The sequence below is a fragment of the Sorghum bicolor genome, chromosome 2 (assembly GCF_000003195.3).
Source record: "Sorghum bicolor cultivar BTx623 chromosome 2, Sorghum_bicolor_NCBIv3, whole genome shotgun sequence".
NCBI classification, from domain to species: Eukaryota; Viridiplantae; Streptophyta; class Magnoliopsida; order Poales; family Poaceae; genus Sorghum; species Sorghum bicolor.
In genome coordinates, this window is record NC_012871.2 from 14,721,634 (window position 1) to 14,741,625 (window position 19,992).

General features: G+C 38.8%; 1 protein-coding gene across 1 annotated transcript; it reads left to right on the top strand.

Moving 5' to 3' along the window:
• Positions 2,465-18,933, top strand: LOC8059721 (protein TSS). The gene is made up of 26 exons (XM_021452288.1): positions 2,465-2,767; positions 4,331-4,440; positions 4,534-4,595; positions 4,867-4,959; positions 5,491-5,563; positions 6,669-7,049; positions 7,171-7,238; positions 7,354-7,485; positions 8,065-8,106; positions 8,870-9,394; positions 9,477-9,634; positions 9,737-10,271; positions 10,426-10,488; positions 10,651-10,752; positions 10,845-11,162; positions 11,241-11,333; positions 11,537-11,638; positions 11,724-11,828; positions 12,194-12,327; positions 13,130-13,313; positions 13,456-13,587; positions 14,723-14,835; positions 14,998-15,088; positions 15,165-17,491; positions 17,577-17,641; positions 18,540-18,933. The coding sequence occupies exons 2-24, from the start codon at positions 4,380-4,382 to the stop codon at positions 17,358-17,360; spliced, it is 5,763 nt and encodes a 1,920-aa protein (XP_021307963.1). The 5' UTR covers positions 2,465-2,767; positions 4,331-4,379; the 3' UTR covers positions 17,361-17,491; positions 17,577-17,641; positions 18,540-18,933.

Consider the following 19,992-nt stretch of genomic DNA (forward strand, 5'->3'; position numbering starts at 1 on the left):
TTGATGCTCGACCATCGGAGCGTGCCACCATGTGCTGAGAGAGGTGAGGGAGAGAAGAAAGAGACGCGCATGAGAAGAGAGAGCTAACGGGTGAGGGATAAAGAGGATTTGAGGGCTACTGTTTCATTTGTTTTTAGCAACACTAGAGTTTTATTTGTTTATATAGTGCGACCTGATTCTAGGCCGAGATGAGCTTCTAGTGGGGTTAGCTACATTAATACAGTCGTAAGTCTATTTTAGGAGGCAGGTAATTTTGGACCGCCTCCCTGTTTTAGGAGATGGGTAGTTTTTGACCACCTTCGTCTCATAAAATCATTTATGTAGTGTGTATTATGAAAATAGATTCCACGATCTATTTAATTATATTAATTATATATCATAAATATTAATATTTTTATATATTTGGTCAAAGTTGAGTATATTTAATTTCTCATCCGGAAAGTGAGAGGAAAGTTAAAAAGAGACGGAGGGAGTATGTACAAAAGTGCAGTTGGGTTGTCATTAATCGTGTTAGCTCCAAGAGTTTGGTATAATTTACTTGTTAAACTAATAGATCTAGCAAGTTAATAAAATAAATAACAACTTTAAATTTTGGTCTCCTCCAACAGTAATGTATAATAGCTTTTTAAAATTAAAAAATTTATAGTAGGATCCACATCTATTTGTTTTTTTTTGTTTATTAGAGCCGATCATATCTTTTATTAGAGGGATAGAGAGTTCTCTCTATTTTGCAAACTTATGAGTTGAGGAGGGATATTTGATAACTATTTATTTTTAAGTACCTCTTGTACGAGGAGACTTTTTTCTCTTTTTGCTAAAAAATCGAGATAGAGAGTTGTTTTATCAAACTTCTGAAGATGCTCTTAGGTCCTGTTCGAGCACTTTGCTAATGCTATCTGAATAGGCATGACTGCAGGATCAACGATTAATGATCTCCAGTCCATCGGATGCAAAACAATATGCTTGACCCAGGAACAATTGAATCAATGCAAGAACGAGGAGGGTCACTCTGGTTGAACGTGGTTCAGAAATGGATGTGTGGGTTCAAAGGGCAGATGGCAGCCCATTTTATTGGCATGTTTTGCGAACTTGAAATGTTTTTTCTTCATTCTTTTCTTGAATTTAGGATCTATTTGATGACTAAAACTTCAAATCACTCTAACTTAATTTATGGTCTAAAGTTTTTATAAGGTTAACTAATTTTAGACATGACTTTAGACCATTTGTTTGAAGCTTAAAGAGCTAAAATGGCCTATGATGTATTTTTTAGGGGGTTCTTAGGAAATCTCCCTGCATGCGATGTATTTCTGAACTAAATGTATTTTTCCTCACCGTGATGCAAACAGGACCTTAATGTGGTCATACCTTTACAACTTGGAGGTACTAGAAAACATCAGGGAGTAAACCACAAGATCACTAATCTAGTTGACTTAGTGGATTGATGACTAACCAAAATCTTCAAAAAAAAGTCCGCCATCGGTAGAGGTAGTTCAAGGAACACTGGAGTCACCTTCCTCTTCTCTAGACACAGGACGTCGTTGAGAAAAGCGTGAAGTAGATACCAATCTCCTCTGGTCCTCGATGAGAGAGAGGAACGGCAGAACAGCGGTGGCCTTCTCATCACTTCAGCACTCTCTTGATTACTGGATCTTCGGTTAGAGGATGCGGTATGGTTGAAAACCCTCAGAGCGTTAGTTCACCAGGAGTGGAGATCCTATTAGTGTTGCGTAATAAGGGGGCCACAACCTCATAATGTTAAGGTGCTCCCGATTACAGCACATACGTAAAAGTTACATACTCCCCTTGACTCGACCATAGAAACGGTTAGGGTGTTGATCCATACAGCCTATGCGCCTGATATCATTATTCCAACAGGAGGAAGCAAAAGAAGCCAAGAGGAGCACAATCTGCACCTCGTCAGTTCATCACCCTTGCCTAGATTGAGCGACCCAGCCAGAGGAAACCTCACTATGATGCTGCCCACGACTAGCACTGCATCCATATGCACATTAACATACAGTGTTACTCATGAGATGCCCCTGAACTCGCCGACAAGTAGACAACGTGACTACTTGGAAAGCGAAAGAGACGTTAGAGCTGTCTGCTCACAGATCGATCGAGCTGCCTGTGAAAGCATAGACGACGACGACGACGAAGAAGAAGAAGAAGAGAAGCGCAGCAGCTGGACGCATCAGTCGTCCATGGATGGACTTGGAGGAGCAGTGCCGGAGGAGAGAGAGAGGAGCTGATGCCTGGACTGAGCATATACAGCCGAGAGGAGCAGAGGGAGGAGGCGGCTTTGCATGGGCCTGTCTGGGAGGATTTGGGGGCCCGTCCGGCCCGTGAGTGACTCCGCGCGCGCTCGAGAGAGAGATAGCATGAGGTGCAGAAGCGGCCAATGAGGACCCTATCTGAATCTCCACCAATCCACCCTTATCAGCCCCCTCGCTCGCCTCGCTCGCTATCATCATTTCTCTCTTCCCTCCGCTGCCTTGCCACTTCTCTTTCCTTCCCTTCCTTTCCTCCGCCTCTGCTCTGCTCGACTCCCCCCCCTGCAGCTCTATCCTCTCGCTCTCTTTCTTTCAATCCCGATAATGGCAGCCTCCAGCAGCACCGCCTAGCTCTACACAACGTACACGTCCGCTGCTCGGTGCTCGTACAACTACACTTTTCGCAGCCTTCATCAGCGAGGTCGTGCAGCGCACATACACACACACACACACAGGGTTCTGAGGAGGAGCAGCAGCAGCTGGGCGCCAGCCCACTGGTAATTTCTTGAGCCCTCATCCTCTTGTTTCTATTTCTATTTGCCGTATCATGCGTGCATGCTCATGCTCAGCCACGCATTTTTGCTCTTCTCTGTACTGCTTCTGTGCTATCTTATATGATGACTGTGAGCACTGAAACATGGAGCACACTGCTCTGCTGCTGCTGCTGCTGCTGCTTCTCTTCTCTCTCAGCGAATTGCTTGTTGCAATCCGTCATGCTCATGCCTGCCTGCCATTCACAAACTCGTGTGTTTCTAATGAGGAGCAACTGTGTGTTTTCCTAGAACGTTAATTTCAGTACCACTGTTGTTGCATACTAGCTCCTGCTTGTGTGACAAGTGAGACCGGTGAATTATGAGCACCTCTGCTAGCGATGCCTAGCTTAATTACTGGGTGTAAAATTATTACGAGGAGGCACAACCCCAACCCCAACCCGTCCCTGTTCTGTTCGTCGCAATATCTGTTTCTGCTCAGCAGTGGCTATCTCTTGGTCTGAAATTTGGTGCCAGAAAAGCAAAGGCAAACAGAGCTAGCTTCCCTTGGTCCACAGGCTGTGCTGCTCCATGAAAACCTTATCCCTTCATTTTTCTAGTTGTTGGCCTTGCCAGAACTAATTAACTTTCTGAATTACTCCTTCCAGCTCCAGTTTACATTCATATATACTTTTGTGCAGCACAAGCTAAGTCAGTCAGGTGATGGTAGGGACCGGGGTCAGAGTTCAGAAACTGTTGCTTACTCTTCCTTTTTTTTCATACACCATGACCATCTGTATTTTTTCTGGTCAGTATTCGTGGCGTGGTCCGGGCAGATACATGTACACACGACTAGCGTTTCTCTGTCACGGCTAACTTTTACCATGAACATATGGGCATGCCCACATGTCAAGGACAGCTCCCTAATTTGTCCTCACCGTGCTTTTTCCGGCACTAGTCCCTGTAACCATTTCTCCTAGCTACAAAACATGTGCCACACGCATGTTTCTTCTGAATAGCCGTGTGAAAACATGCATACTACCATGAACATATGGGATCATGGCATGTTACATGCATGCATGTATATTAGTTAGTACTAGCACCGGGTTTTGCTAACAATCGTATCATCATCACAACATTATTATTAGGCCATCATATGGTACTATAATAACTAGGAGTAGGATACAAAGAGGGAAGGAAAGCGAGTGCCTTTACTTTTCGGTTGTTTGGCGGCCATGATGGTTGCATGCAAATGAGCATGCGATTAAAGATTGTATTTCAAATCCACTCTTCTTGAAATACTAATAAGATAGAAAGGCGGTGTGCCGTTCCATATTTTTTCTCAGCAGTTGACTGAAGATAGAAAGGTTGGAAGCGTATTAAATAATTAATCAAGGTGTATCTAGTGAAAGTGATCAATCAGATCTTGCTGCATGCTCCATGCACTAGTAACTAGTATTACTCTTGTTTAATTAAATCCAATCCAAGTGCTTGACGGCCATTCTATATCTAACTGTTTGTGTGGCAAACCTTCAGTTCAGATCGAGCATGCCATTTAATCATGTTTTGGCTTTGCTGCTGTTTGTGCAGTTGGGCTGCTTGAGTTGATCAGCTTGCTCGCTCGCCATTGGGCGCGTGCATGGCGCCCAAGAGCAAGCGCGGGAAGGGCAAGGGAGAGAAGAAGAAGAAAGATGAGAAAGGTGAGTGCCTTTGATCATCTTCACTATAGCCTTAGTTTCCTAATTGTTTCATTTCCAGCTTATCAATTTAATTTAATCTTGTGATTGTTATAGTTCTCCCTATCGCCATTGACATCAGTGTGAACCTGCCGGACCAGTCTCATGTCATTCTGAAGGTTTGCTTTCTGAGTCCTTGTCACACCATCATTCAAGTTGTTCAATCTCTTCATTGCATGCAGTTTTCTGTCCCCTGAAATATACAGTGAGAATAGAGTTCTCATTCATTGTATTACATACGTACACACACGAACAAAGGCAACCAAACTATGTTTTCTACTTGCAAATAACATATTGAAACTGCAAGTCATATACTTTTACACTATATAACCAGTTTGCTCGTATTCATAGCATAGCCTTGCTCCATATTTGCCTGCTTTTTTTGTTCAGGGGATTTCAACGGACAGGATCATCGATGTGAGGCGGCTGCTCTGCGTCAACACCGCCACGTGTGCCATCACAAACTACTCTCTCACACATGAGGTAAATGCCAAGTACAGGTGGTTTTGGGGCAGCAGGCAGCAGCCAAAGTCAATTTGGGTTGGTGGAGCTAGGAAAAAATGAGAAAAAATTTACAAGAAATAGAGCACACTGTTTTTGTTAACCTACGTGGCGTTACTATCTGCATCATGTTCATATATGCTCCCTCTGTTTTAAATTATAAGATATTTGATTTTTTATCTCAAATTTAACCACGCGTCTTATTCAAAAAATTGTGCAAATATACCTTAATTTAAGTCATTCTTGAAGAACTTTTATTAATAAACCGAGTTACCACAAAAGAAGTGATATTTTACACAAAAATTTCAATAAGACGAATGGTTAAATTTGGTGCTAAAAACGCTAAACGTCTTATAATTTGGGATGGATTGAGCATAATATTCAATGTTCATATGAGTAAGAGTGAAATGGTAGCTGAGTACATTATCTTTGCTTTCAGTTATTTGTGTATTTCTGGTATTTCCAAAATGTATACAGTGATTATTATTTATCTTTTTTTTTGCTTCCATGTAGATGCGTGATGGTGCCTTGAAGGATGCCGCTGACATTGCTACACTGAAACCCTGCACGCTGACGTTGGTAGAAGGTATAAAAACCAAGATGCCCTCCATTCTACTGGATTAGTCTAAAAATCAATTATTATTTATCAAGAAATCAGATGATTAAAAGTTTGACTAAATTTATTTAAAAATACTATAATTTATAATATCAAATTGGTACCATTGGATCAATTATATAATATATTTTATAATAAACTTATTGTTTTCACGAGCGAGGTTTTAAACCTCTTTTCTCGCTAAGAAGAAATATAGTAAATTTTTTAAGTTATAAATGTGGATTTTTTTATAAATTGGCAAATTTAAGATAGTTTAACTTTGATCATATCAAGAAGTAAATTTTATAAAATGTGTGTCCAAGTTATTTAAAAAAAATATACTTTTAAGAAGTTATATCACAAAACAACATTTCATGTTTTGTATTATCATAAAAGTACATGTGCATTATCATAAAAGTACATGTATAAGGAGTTGCATATTAGGAATACATATTGAATTTGCGCTACTATCACAAATCTACAAATGTATACAATGTATGTATCCAATGTATTACAAAACTACAGGTTCTACTCATCTAAAGTTCTTTAAAAGTATAAACATAACCTTTTTTGTGCTAAAATTACATTCTTCGATAGACACGGAGACTTTTATTTGAACAAACAAAACAAAATCTAGAGTTAAATGCTGCCATTTTTCTGCTTTCATTTCTTGAACTACTCGTACTAAAATAAATAAAAAGTTTGAAACTATAAGAAGTTTTAACTACTGGAAATGCCAAACACTAAAAAGAATTTAAATATATATTTTTAGAAAGTTTGAGTAGGTCCTTGTTTTTTCCATGATGAAATGTTTAAAAAATAGCCAAAAAAAAACCTTGTCCGAAAACTAGAATAAATCTTTCTAAGGCTAACTAACTTTTCTAGATCTATAACTTTTGCTATACAACTAGATATATGATATATCAAATTATATAATAATTTCAATTTCTCAAAATACCCTTTCATCAAAAGGATTTCTCAAAATAATAATAATAATAATAATAATAATAATAATAATAATAATAATAATAATAATAAATAATAATAATAATAATAATAATAATAATAATAATATTTAATAATTTTGAAAATGCAGAGGAGTACAGCGAGGAGAGCGCGGTCGAGCACGTCAGGCGTCTGCTGGACATCGTCGCCTGCACCACCTCCTTCGGCCCCGCGCCGCCACCTCCGCCGCCGCCGTCTCCCAAGGACGCCGATGCCGCCAAGGAGTCCTCCAGCTCCAGCGCCACCTCCAAGGCCGCCGCATCCGCCTCCTCGGGCGGGCGCCGAACGGCCTCGCCGCCGCCGTCCTCGCCGTCCTCCGCTGCCGCGAAGGAGTCGTCAGCCGCAAAGGAGGCAGCAGCCAAGGAGTCCGCGGCTGCGGCAGAGCTGGAGGCCGAGATGAGCGGCGCGTGCCCCCGCCTCGGCGCCTTCTACGAGTTCTTCTCACTCGCCAACCTCACGCCGCCACTCCAATGTAAGTGGCAGCCTCTCTTTATCTGCAGTCCGAAGCACACATGGGTTATTGGAGTTATTGAGTTAAGACGTCTAGCACCCACGACTTGTTGCATTTACGTAAAATTCTTGATTAATTTCAGTTGTAAGGCGAGTGTTGCAGCCTCGACAGGAGGAGCAGCCTTCGGATGACCATCTGTTCTTTCTTGAGGTAAAATGGCTAATAAGTTGCATCTTCTTTTGGCTCATCTGTGCTAGAATGCCTTTTTTTTTGTTTTGTTATGTGGTTGGTGGTCTTAATTAGAGAATTATCTGGTGCTTTTCAGGCAAAGCTTTGTAGTGGGAAATTCATTGTTATTGAAGCTCGACGAAAGGGATTCTTCAGTTTAGGAAAGCAGCGAGTCTTGTGTCATAACCTGGTCGATCTTCTGCGGCATCTTAGTAGACCATTTGATAATGTTAGTCTATCTCCCTGAACTTCTGGATTTTTTCATTATTGGCTAATAGTACCCTGAATGCCGAAGATATTTGACCTTGTTATTTAGTGCCCACCTTGGAATTATTACTATTTTCTGCCATTAACCATAGAAAAACTGATTCATAATCCAAGGAGGATTTCAGGATCTCCTTCACTATGATTAAAATGACTGATATCTGTGTGTGAATATTGTGTCTTTCTCAGTATCGAAATATACTGAACTGGCATAATTTAAGGTTTATCATGATAAAACCTTTTGTGGGTTTGCAAATCAAAAGCAATTCGTTTATGCCTGATGCTGTTTTAATAGTAATGTAGACATACTGTTGCAGAGTAAATTCTACATTCGCGCTTCTTTTATGATCATGTGATGAGAAACATTGGAATCACAAATTGCTAAAGTGCAACATGAGTCATCTAATCACCAGAAATTATAAGTTGCAAGATTTTCCATCATGCTTGATGTTTTATACTACTGCCAATATGTTCCATGTTGCTAAGTTCTTTCATTATGTCTAACTTTATGTCTATCCTTTTTTTTTGTTTGGATATGTTTTAGGTTTATGAAGATCTTATGAAGGCATTTTTGGAACGAAACAAGGTTTGTTATTACCTCATTCGTTATTTTTGTTTGTGATGTGGGAAATTATCAGGGGTGGAGCTAGAAATTAACCCAAGCATAGGGCTAGTAGTGCCTTCATCTCTCTAACCATTGATTCTCAAAAGTATTTTGGTTTGACATTCTAGTTCTAAACCTAGGGCTAGAGCCCTTGGCTGAAGCTGTCACCCCTGAAAAATATTCACATTAGTTCAATTAGAATTATGTTATATGATCAGGCATGCATTAGAATAGTATATGGTTGATTTGAAACAAAACTAGTTATATTTAATGTACTTGTACTTCATGTAGAAAACAAAAATTTTGGTTGTGTTCTCTTCTGGGAATACCTTATCTACTCGTATGCTCATGTACCTTCATAAACCTGTTTCAACAATATTGGTTGCATATAGTGCTTTCTGCTTTTGTTGAAGCACCTTGATTCAGCACTCATGTATTGCAAAATTGTTGAATCTTCATGGCTAAGTCCAGTTTTCTGGTACCCAAGTACTCCCTCCTATCCAAATTTTAGGTTGTTTTGGATTTTCTTGACATGGCTTATCTCTATAAAAGCCAAAACGACCAATAATTTGGGCTGGAGGGAGTACATTGACCTATGCTGCATCTTTGTTTGATAAATCTTTCTCCTATTCAATTGTTATGTCCTTTACCCAGTTGGTGTCTCTCTTACATTGCAGTTTTTTTTAATCTTTCTCCTATTCGATTGTTATGTCCTTACCTAGTTGGTGCCGCTCTTACATTGCAGTTTGGAAATTTTCCTTATGGATTTCGTGCAAATACATGGCTTGTTCCTCCAATTGCTGCCCAGTCACCATCAACATTTCCTCCTCTTCCTGCTGAGGATGAAACATGGGGAGGCAGTGGAGGTGGTTGGGGAAGGGATGGAAAGAGCGACATGGTGCCATGGGCAGATGAATTTCTCTATCTCACATCCATGCCTTGCAAAACTGCTGAGGAGAGGGAACTCCGTGACAGGAGAGCATTCCTACTTCACAGCCTCTTTGTAGATGTTGCCATCTTTCGTGCTATTGCAGCAGTAAGGCATGTAATGGAGAGCACAGAGTTATCGGCATCAACCAAGATAGATGAAGTTTTGTATTCTGAGACAGTGGGAAATTTTAGCATCACTGTCACAAGAGATTCTTCAGATGCAAGCTGCAAGTTGGACACTAAGATAGATGGAAACAGAGCCACAGGAATGGACTCTAAAAATCTTGCGGAAAGGAACCTTTTGAAAGGAATAACTGCAGATGAAAACACAGCTGCCCACGTAAGGGTTCTAAATTAAGGCTGCCTTGTTCATATTCTGCACAAACTATAGTAATTGCTTATTTTTCTCTCTAATGTTGCAGGATGTTGACAGTTTGGGCATTATCAACCTTAGATATTGTGGGTATGTTGCAGTAGCAAAGGTGGACAACATCGACAAAACCAAAGTAAACTCTTCTATCAAGCCTATGAATATCGCAGATCAACCTGAAGGGGGTGCACATGCATTGAACATTAACAGGTTAATAACAAGAGTACAACAATGCTTCTATGCTATTCTCTAGATTTTATTTGTGCTTCATCCTATACTTGCCTTTTGTTGATGAACTGCTCATTTCTTTAGTTTGAGGATGCTCCTTAATGAAGCCACTTCTACTGGAGAGAAAAAGATATCAAACCTTTCACAAAATCATAGGCAGGAAGAACTAATTGCGGCACAAAATTTTGTTGAGAAATTATTGAAGGAAAGTCTTCAGAAGCTTGAGGAAGAGGAAAATGTAAAACAGCCATTTATGAGATGGGAACTTGGTGCCTGCTGGGTTCAGCATTTGCAGGATCAGAAAAATTCTGATAAGGATAAAAAGCAAGGTGGTGAGAAGGATAAGAAGAAAACAGTGGAGAAATCTAAAGAACCAAAGATTGAAGGGCTAGGGAAGCCTCTCAAAGCTCTTAAGAATGCGAAAAATGTTAATTCTGCTGACCTGGGTTCCTCATTGGGGCCCAAAAGCTCTGCAGAAAGCCAGAAAGACAAGCCATCAGATGTTGAATTGCCTCAAGGAGAGACTAGTGCTTCTGAGAATGAAAACCTTCTGAAGGATTTATTACCAGAATCTGCTTTTACAAGGTTGAAAGAATCTGAAACTGGGCTCCACCAGAAGGTGATGCATCTCTTTTCAATACAACTGAAAAGTCAACTTAACTCTATTTGTATTGTGTTTAACTGATGAATGGTAAAACAGTCTTTGTTGTACAAATGCTCAGTGTATTATAATTCTCCATGAAGACTGTAGAGTAACCTTGTTTGTTGTACAGTCACCACCTGAGTTGATTGAGATGGCTCTGAAGTACTACGATGAAGTTGCACTTCCTAAGCTGGTATGTACCAATATCTGAGATTATGAGTTTTATGACAAACCCAGGGGAACATCTTCTCCTGTGGTCATGTTTTTAATGGCATTATGACTGATGGATTTCCATGTGTGCATTTTTTTAACTTTTCGAATCAGAAGCCTAATAACTAATCAAAAAAATATTCAGGTTGCTGATTTTGGTTCTCTGGAACTTTCACCTGTTGATGGTAGGACTTTGACTGATTTCATGCATACCAGAGGCCTACAGATGCGCTCTCTAGGACGAGTCGTAAGTTTCAAATTATGGTTTACGCTTGATAGAATAAATGCCTTTTCTTTCCAATTTCTTTGTAAATGCTGACTAGATAACTATCTGTATAGGTCAAGCTTTCAGAGAAGCTTTCACATGTTCAGTCCTTATGTGTGCATGAGATGATAGTGCGTGCTTTCAAGCATATCGTCCGCTCTGTGATTGCTGCTATTTCAGACATGCGACAATTAGCACTAACAATAGCTGCAGCTTTGAACTTACTGCTTGGTGTTCCTGAATCTGATTTCTCTGGAAGTTCTCCTAATGTGCATCCCCTAGTATGGAGATGGCTGGTGACCTTCTTGAAAAAGAGATATGAATTTGAGCTTACGGAGAAACATTACCATGATGTGAGGAAATATGCTGTCCTTAGAGGACTATGCCATAAGGTAAAAGTTATTTTTTTATTATAAAAAAATCATCCTGATGTTTGGTGTGCTCTAATTGAGGATAATCATTGCTTTTAGGTGGGCATTGAATTGGCACCCCGAGATTTCATTATGGATTGCTCTTTCCCATTCCATAAGCAGGACATTATTAGCCTGGTACCTGTACATAAGGTAAAGTTTGCAAGATAGGGTTATTATCCTTCTGAAATTAATTTGGTTCATCATATCTAATCAGATATATGGTTTCTGTGATGAAATGTACATCAGTTACGATCACCGGTAGTTTACAGATTTTTACATTTATCAATATTTTGTTATGCTTAACAGGAAATGACATAAAAATGCAACTAACTTGATTTTTCCATGATATGCAGCAAGTTGCATGCTCATCTGCAGATGGTAGGCAACTGCTAGAATCCTCTAAAACTGCCCTTGACAAGGGTAAACTTGAAGATGCTGTCAATTATGGGACCAAGGTATCTTTCTAAAATCACGTGTAAATGTCACATTTTTTTTTCAAATAATATTCACTGATTTCTATTTTTCTCTACGACAATACAGGCACTTTCCAAGCTCATAACTGTATGTGGTCCCTACCACCGAATGACAGCTGGAGCTTATAGTCTGCTAGCTGTTGTTTTGTACCATACTGGTGATTTTAATCAGGTAAACTGTGTTGCAACTGTAAATAAATCGGATCATTTGATAAATTGCTAAACATTTTCAGGCAATTCTAGGTGGCTACAACTGAACATGGTTCAAAACAATGATTATATCTGCTTACACAATATGTTGAAAGTAATCATAGCACTAAAGACATGACATATGATACATTTCTTGAAAATAAAATAAATATGATATCTTTTATGGAGAAATTGTGTTAGATGTGTATGCTGACTTGGTGAGACAAAGTACCAGAGAGCATGTGATGACTAATCATTTGATGATTTTAAGGCCAATGTTCCTGTAGATAATAAGCTTTGTGACAGTGTTCTGTTCTAGCTTTTGACATGTTAAAAAAAATACTGCAGGCTACTATTTATCAGCAAAAGGCCCTAGACATCAACGAGAGGGAACTTGGACTTGACCACCCTGATACTATGAAGAGCTATGGAGACCTTGCTGTGTTCTACTACCGTCTGCAACATACAGAATTGGCCCTAAAGTAAAGGCACATTTATAGCATTCTTTCATTTCCTGTTTCATGGATGTCATCTATAGGTTCATAACAATAGCCTAAAGGACCACGATAATCCTTTTAGGTCTTAGCTAAGTTAATACTTTATCTCTCACTATCTTCAATATCTAGATTGGCGTTAGTATTCTATCTAGTTTATTCATATCATGTTAATGATATTTGGCAACAGACGAAATGAAACATATTTGTTATTTCTGTCAAGCATGCATTGATTTGTTTCTGTTACTCAGTCTAGATTTTTTGTTCAAAAAATTGTCACATCAAATATGCATATTTGGTTCTCTCTTTGTTGCTATATTTTTATATTTGAAGTCAATCGAATTTTAAGATGATAGTTCATACACGGATTGTTGGAAATGGAAAAAACATGTGAAACTTGAATATATTCAATAATGTAATCATGATATGCAATACTCGTTGTAAGTGAAGTCGCAGATGATGATTCCTTTACAAATATGTTAATCCACAAACATCTTCTGTTGTTTTTTTTTTCATTTTTTAGGGAAGATTGGAAAGAATAAAGAGAAGTGTCATCTTTTTCTTCTACCATTTTTTTTGTTTAGTTAGGTCATTGCTTTTTCTTTATGATCTTTGTCTATCAGGTTATATCTTATGTTCTGCTAAAGCCCGAATATTTGAAAATTGAAGGATTTTTTAAAACATAAGTGGATTGTATGTTTGATAGTCCTTGTTGAATGTACAGTTCTGATGGTTTAAATTGACTGCAACAGTATCTGCAAATATTAACAATTGGTGTAAATTAAATTAGGTATGTCAAGCGTGCGCTATATCTTCTGCATCTTACGTGCGGGCCATCTCATCCAAATACAGCTGCTACATATATCAATGTAGCTATGATGGAAGAAGGATTGGGCAATGTGCATGTAGCTCTAAGATATTTACACAAAGCTTTAAAATGCAACCAGAAATTGCTTGGACCTGATCATATACAGGTAATAATTATATATTATGTATATTAGAATATGATGCTTCCTTCTTGCAAGGACATGCTTAATATACTAGGCATGTAGTTTTTGATTGATTCACTATTTTGTTGAGAGAATTTTCAGTTGATCTATTTTATGTTATCTGTAGACTGCTGCCAGCTACCATGCTATAGCAATAGCTCTCTCATTGATGGAAGCATATTCCTTGAGTGTTCAGCATGAGCAAACAACCTTGCAAATCCTTCGTGCAAAGCTTGGACCAGATGACCTACGAACTCAGGTATGCTTTTTTTTTCTCGAACACGCAGGAGAGCTGCGTATCATTGTTGCAAACTGTAATTTCCATTACTTGGGCTGACCCTAGAAGGGCAGCAATATGGTCACATACATGGGCCTCATGGGCCTAATACTTATACTCCAACACCCCCCCGCAGTCTGGACTACCAGCGCAGCGGAGTTCAAGACTGGACAAGAAGGAAAACACATAACACACAATACTGTTGCAAACTGTAATTTCCATTACTTGGGCTGACCCTAGAAGGGCAGCAATATGGTCACATACATGGGCCTCATGGGCCTAATACTTATACTCCAACAATCATTATATATTAAGAAGAAAAAAAGAGGTGTAAAACCCCATAACCCAAAACAATAACACCACACCACCGCACCTCACTCACCAAAAAAAAAAAACCTTCTGCACTACTTGTAGTCGAAACAGGAGGTATGCTTTCTTGAAATATGATTGTTGATATGCACAAAAAAGTACTTCCTCCAATTAGAGGTCATTTTAAAATGCATGTAGGTGAAACAACACTTCACTACTTGTATTAACTTAATAATGAAATTGCTCAATTAAGAATAATGTCACTATATAGCCATCAGAAGTACCTTCAAAACTCTGCACTAATGGAATTACTCTCTTAAACGGTCCTCTATATTCCACAGGAATATAGGTAGATAACTTGGTTGTCCTTCAATTATTCCAAGTTTCCCACTAGAAACGATGCAAGTTCATGAGAGTGGTAGAGTCATTTATAGCTAACCACAAACAGAAGAAAAATAGGAAGCTCAATAAAATTGTACCACTAATTATATATGGGGGTGCTTCAAATGTCTAACCAAAAGGCAACTGAGATGAGTTGCATATTACTATACAGATTTATAGTCCTTAGTCAAAATGTACATTACAGAGCATTTCATTGTCCAAGATAATACCTTTTTTTTTTAAGAACGTGCTATTTCCTTTATTTTGTGAAGAAAACATTCCCTCCTTTGTGTTGTGACATATAAAACAAAAAGGTTGACCACCTAGGAGGAACTAGGTGGCTTTATATTAAGGAGAAATAGGCACCCAGATTTGCCTAGAGGACTCGTGGGGCATTCATAACCTTTTAGCCTTTTTCTGAATGCAGGATGCTGCTGCTTGGCTTGAATACTTTGAGTCAAAAGTAATTGAGCAACAAGAGGCTGCACGGAATGGAACTCGGAAACCTGACGCATCAATAGCTAGTAAAGGACACCTAAGGTGAGACCTTAACTGGATACTTCTCACCGAAGCATATAATAAATCCTTGGATAAACTTCTGTTCTGCACTAGGCTAGTACACAAGAAACTTGTTCACTGCTATTCTGATGCCCCATTTTAGATAGATATTCAGATATTATATTGACTTTTACTTTGGTCCAGTGTATCTGATCTTCTCGATTACATAAATCCTGACCAAGAGAGCAAGGGAAGAGACTCTGAATCTGGAAAAAGGAGATACTCAAGCATAAAGGTTGGTTACCTATATTTCTTTCTGCCTTCATTTATTTTTTGTCTAAGAATGTATTCACCCATACTCATTCTGCCAGGTTTTATCCCATTCAAACGAAAGTTCAAATGGAGCAAGCCCTGAGATATCTCCAAGAGATTCAAATCCCATTATAGATGAGGAACAGCAAGTTAAAGAGCCATCAAAAGATGACAGTACGGAAATTATTTCTGAAGCTGAGGTTAAACAGACTCCTGAATCATTTGAGCATCCAGCACCTTCTGAGCTACAACTAGAGATAGCTGAAGTGAACATTAATGCACCTAAGGAAGCTATTGAAGTTGAAAATTCAGAACCTGAAGATGGTTGGCAGCCTGTTCAAAGACCTAAATCAGCTGGGGGTCCAGGTAAACAGATGAAGCATTATCGTCCAACCACCAGAAAGGTGTATGAACCTGATAGTCATGATCCAACATATACTTCACAATACAAGGCAAGGAATTCCTATTCAAATAACCGGTATTATTTCTTAAGGAAGAGAACAGTTGTTCCTACAACGTACACAGATCCTCAACAGCATGTGAAAGTTCAGACATCTGGTGCCAGGTTTGGTCGCAAGATTTACAAGGCTGTGACCTATCGGGTTAAGCCAGGGACTGCAACCACAGAGGTGCTAGATACTTTTAAGAGTAAAGAGCAGATGAGTGGTAAAGCAGAATCGCAGGTAATGTACTCACAAGCACAAAATCCTACCTCAACAGATCACAAAGAAAGCGAGTCACATGGAACTTTAGTTGCAAGTAGTGGAAATGCTCCATCATACAAAGATGTTGCCTTAGCACGCCCTGGAACAATTGCCAAGACCCAAATACAGAAACCTAGAGATGATGTACCTCAGAACCAACCATCACTTGGTCAGATTATTGCACAAGAAATGAAAGATTCTTTGGTTGATTCACTCCAAGTGGAACAAGGACCTGTCTCTGCAAATATCAATAATTCCGAAGAAGAAATCAATGTGCTAGGAGAAGTCCAGAAATTAGAAGAAACAAAATTCTCTGAAGGAGAACTGGAGATTGAGAATCTGGGCAAAGACAGGTTACAAGATTTGCCAATACCAAAGGCTGAGGAATCTGGCATTGGAAGTGAGCCTGTAAATAGTAAAAAAGATGCCAATGTGTTAAGTAACACAAGTCAAGAACTATCAAGTGGTAGCAATGATGGTGCAGCCATTGAGTTTTCTGAGTCCACTGGATCTGTAAAAACTGAACAGACTGAGAAGTCTGATACGGAATTTTTTGAAGCTCTACCCCACAGTATAGAAAATATTACAGTTTCAGCATCTACGACAAACACAGGGAGTCTTGGAGGTGATGGAAGTGAGAAGTCCAAGCCTAACTTAGTGCTAAGTAATATTGATTTGAGAGAGATGCCTAATAAGAAGCTATCTGCTTCTGCACCACCTTTCAATCCATCTCCACCATCTGTACTTAGCCCCCTTTCTGGCAATGTTGGTCTCCCGCCACCAGGTGCCATTCCAGGAGTAGCGCCTTGGCCTGTGAATGTCTCCCTGCATCCTGGGCATTCAACTATGGTGCCAAGTGGTCCTCCTTTGTGCACTTCCCCTCATCATTTGTACCCTCCTGCTCCCCGATCTCCTAATCTCATGCATCCTGTGCCGTTTCTTTATCCACCATATAGTCAACCACAGGTGGTTCCAAGCACCACATTTCCCATGAACACTAATATTTTTCGGCCTAACCATTATGGATGGCAACCTTATATGGGCCCAGCGCCATCAGAATTTGTGCCAATGTCATCATGGTCAAGTAGCCATACAGTTGACTTCATTCCCACGCCACATGTTGTTGACCCTATTTCTCAATCTTTAGCAGATAAACATATTCAATCTGATGCAGCTGTTGTTAGTATAGGCCCTTCACTGGACAGTAATGCTGTAGTGGCCAAGGAAGAGATGGAGACTCCTGCAGTGGTAGCAAGTGGCAATTTGATAAGCAACAAACATGATGATCAAGATAAACAATTAAAGGATGCCATTAGAATTGAACTGAGTCCTGACATGCAAGAAGACAACAGGCATGATGAAGGTAGTTTCAGGATATATGTGAAGGGGAAAAGCCGTCGGAAACAAACTCTGAGAATCCCAATAAGTTTGCTTAACAAGACATATGGGTCACGCTCATTTAAGCTTGTCTACAACAAAGTAGTCAGAGAAAATGACATCTTCAGGCCTTCGAGTGTGTCCTTTGCTGAAGTTGTTTCAACTGGCAACTAGGCTATGCAAATTCTAAAGCATCTAATATTGACATTAGTACCCAAGAGCAAATTGTCATGGATCTCCAATTGAAATGTACTGAAATGAAGTTTTTATTTGGAAGGCAGCATTATTCTCATACCATATTCCAGGTAATGAGAAATTTGGTTCATAAACTTTCCCTGTCTATCCATAATATTCCATTCATTGATATGCTAGTTGTCAATATTTTTGCAGATATGAAACAATCACTCGAAACTATTCAACAAGGATAAATGCTTTTTTTTTTCACTTCAAATACGGTATGTTATTTTTGCAACAATTTCTTTGGTTATTTCATGTTTGACTCCTCTGTCTCTATTTGCTAGATCAGTTTTTATTGCAGTTCTAGCTACTTAAATGTTCTTCCAATCAGCTTACATAAATCTGAGCATTTGTTAAACATTCTTCCAATCAGCATACATAAATATGAGCATTGTTTTAGTGCCTTTGGAACTTCTGAAGAGTGATGTTTATCATTGACAGCATCTATGTGTACTAGTTTTCAATGTTTTATGCTGTCAAATCAACCAGAAAACCCTTGCAGCATTGATCCATCAGGATTATTGGTACAGTAGTTCCAATTAGCATGTGAAATTTGAGGACATAATATGACTTAATTAACTCTCTAGAAATGAGAGGGACAGGATAAAGATTTATTTTGTAAATACAGTCGAAGAACATCATTTCAAATTGTTATGCTGCAAAGTAACAAGGTCACCTATTGAATATTGTCTCATTTTCTGGTTCAATTGTAGAACTGTGATTCTACCCATTTTTGTATATAGACAGCTTTCTCCTTAAATTTAGTGTTAGGACTTAGGAGGCACCATATGCAGTTCCTTCTTATTTGACATTATTGACTTTTTGCTATTTTCGTTAGATAACTTTGACCACTCTTTTTACACTTCAGTACTAATAAATTATAACAAAATTGACATTTTTGAAAGCATTTCAAAGGACAAATCTAGTCACATAGTTTATGTAGCCAATCTTGATCATTTAAACATATCACGGGTGACCACTGGTTCTAGAGCATAAAAACTAATAGAACCAACATAGCGTACAGTAAATCTCCTTTGATTTATCTATATTATGCTCCAAGTTTTTTTTTATGATTTGTTATACACTGTTAACCACTCTATTTACACCACATTACAGGTGTCGACAATCCTGTGTAGAGTCCAGAAGACTTGGAAAGAGTTTTGTGAGAGATCCAGAAATAATAGGAGATGGAAGTATTACGAATAATACTAGACTGTCTAGACAGGCTGATTTTTCTTCAATTTTGATAGATTAAGAGAAAGGAATCTTCTTCAATTTTCGGAGCTCACTTTTGGGTTTTTGAAACCTAGCATTTAGATTTTTTTTCCCCCGTTGCGCTGCCGCATCTAATAATTGACTTACCTTTTTGTTCTCGAGAAACTAACATTATTCTTTTTTATATAACAATAATACTGTGTATTCAGTAAAGCTGCTTGTTTGTGGATGCCATTTTCCCCCCACAAAGCAAGAATCAATTTGATACGATTATTCCATATATTTTGAATTTGAAGATTTAGTGTCAGGTCTGTTGTGAAGTGCAAAATGCATGACTACTGCCGTAGATATTGTCTTGCATATTTTAGAGACTGATCCAATGCGACACCCGACATGTTTCCATTTGGTTGGCATTTTGTCGATTTGGCAACTTTGTATCTTGTAGAGTGACTGTTTCTAGGCACCAGGCCAGCGACAGGCTTAGCCTAGCGTATAGGCGTGCCTAACCGTTTCTAACAGTTAAGAGTAATGACATGCTAATAAAAAGGGAAATTCAGCACATCAGGAAAAATTGATATTATATGCATTCATAGGTAATACATGATCGCAATTTAGTCCATCACTATTTGGTCCATTTCCATACGTGCATCTCAGTCTCTATACAGACAAAAATGGGCATTATATGCATTCATGATATAATATCAGAGTTTATCTTTCTCAATCTCTGATTTATTCCATTTCCACACATCAAAAGCATTCTATGATGATTTTTTTTAAAAGGCATCTCCATGCGGAGAAAATCTAGATAAAACACTAGTAGCTAGATTAGATGAGGTGGTGAAAATCTAGATAAAACACTAGTAGTTAGATTAGATGAAGTGGTGTAGCACCGCTAAATAGAGTTAGGCACTTCACAGTTAGGCCTTTCAATTCTTGCAATACGCTGAGTTGGTGGCATCACTCATGAGAGCCACGTGATAAGAAAAAAAATACTAAAAGTTGAAGGTTGATAGGGTGCTTTGATGTGAGTAGCAGAGTAGAAAGTACCGATAAAATTGTTTTTTATTATTTGGGCACAGGAGTTGCTCCGCTCCTCTTTTCCCTAGCATTAGTGAAAGTTGGAATTGAAAAAGATCAAGATGCCAAGAGGAAAGTGAATTAGGTTTCTCTAAAAACTTAAGCAACCTATAAGCCTTAATTCAACCCTTGTGTCTAAGTGTGTTCTAGAGAGCTACCGAATACAAGTTTTACAACCTAGTTCCAATCCTATTCTAGCATGGCAATTCTAAGAATATAAAGTGCTCAAAGTAAATGCTAGAATGTAAAGGATGAGAGGAAGAGAAACGTGGCGATG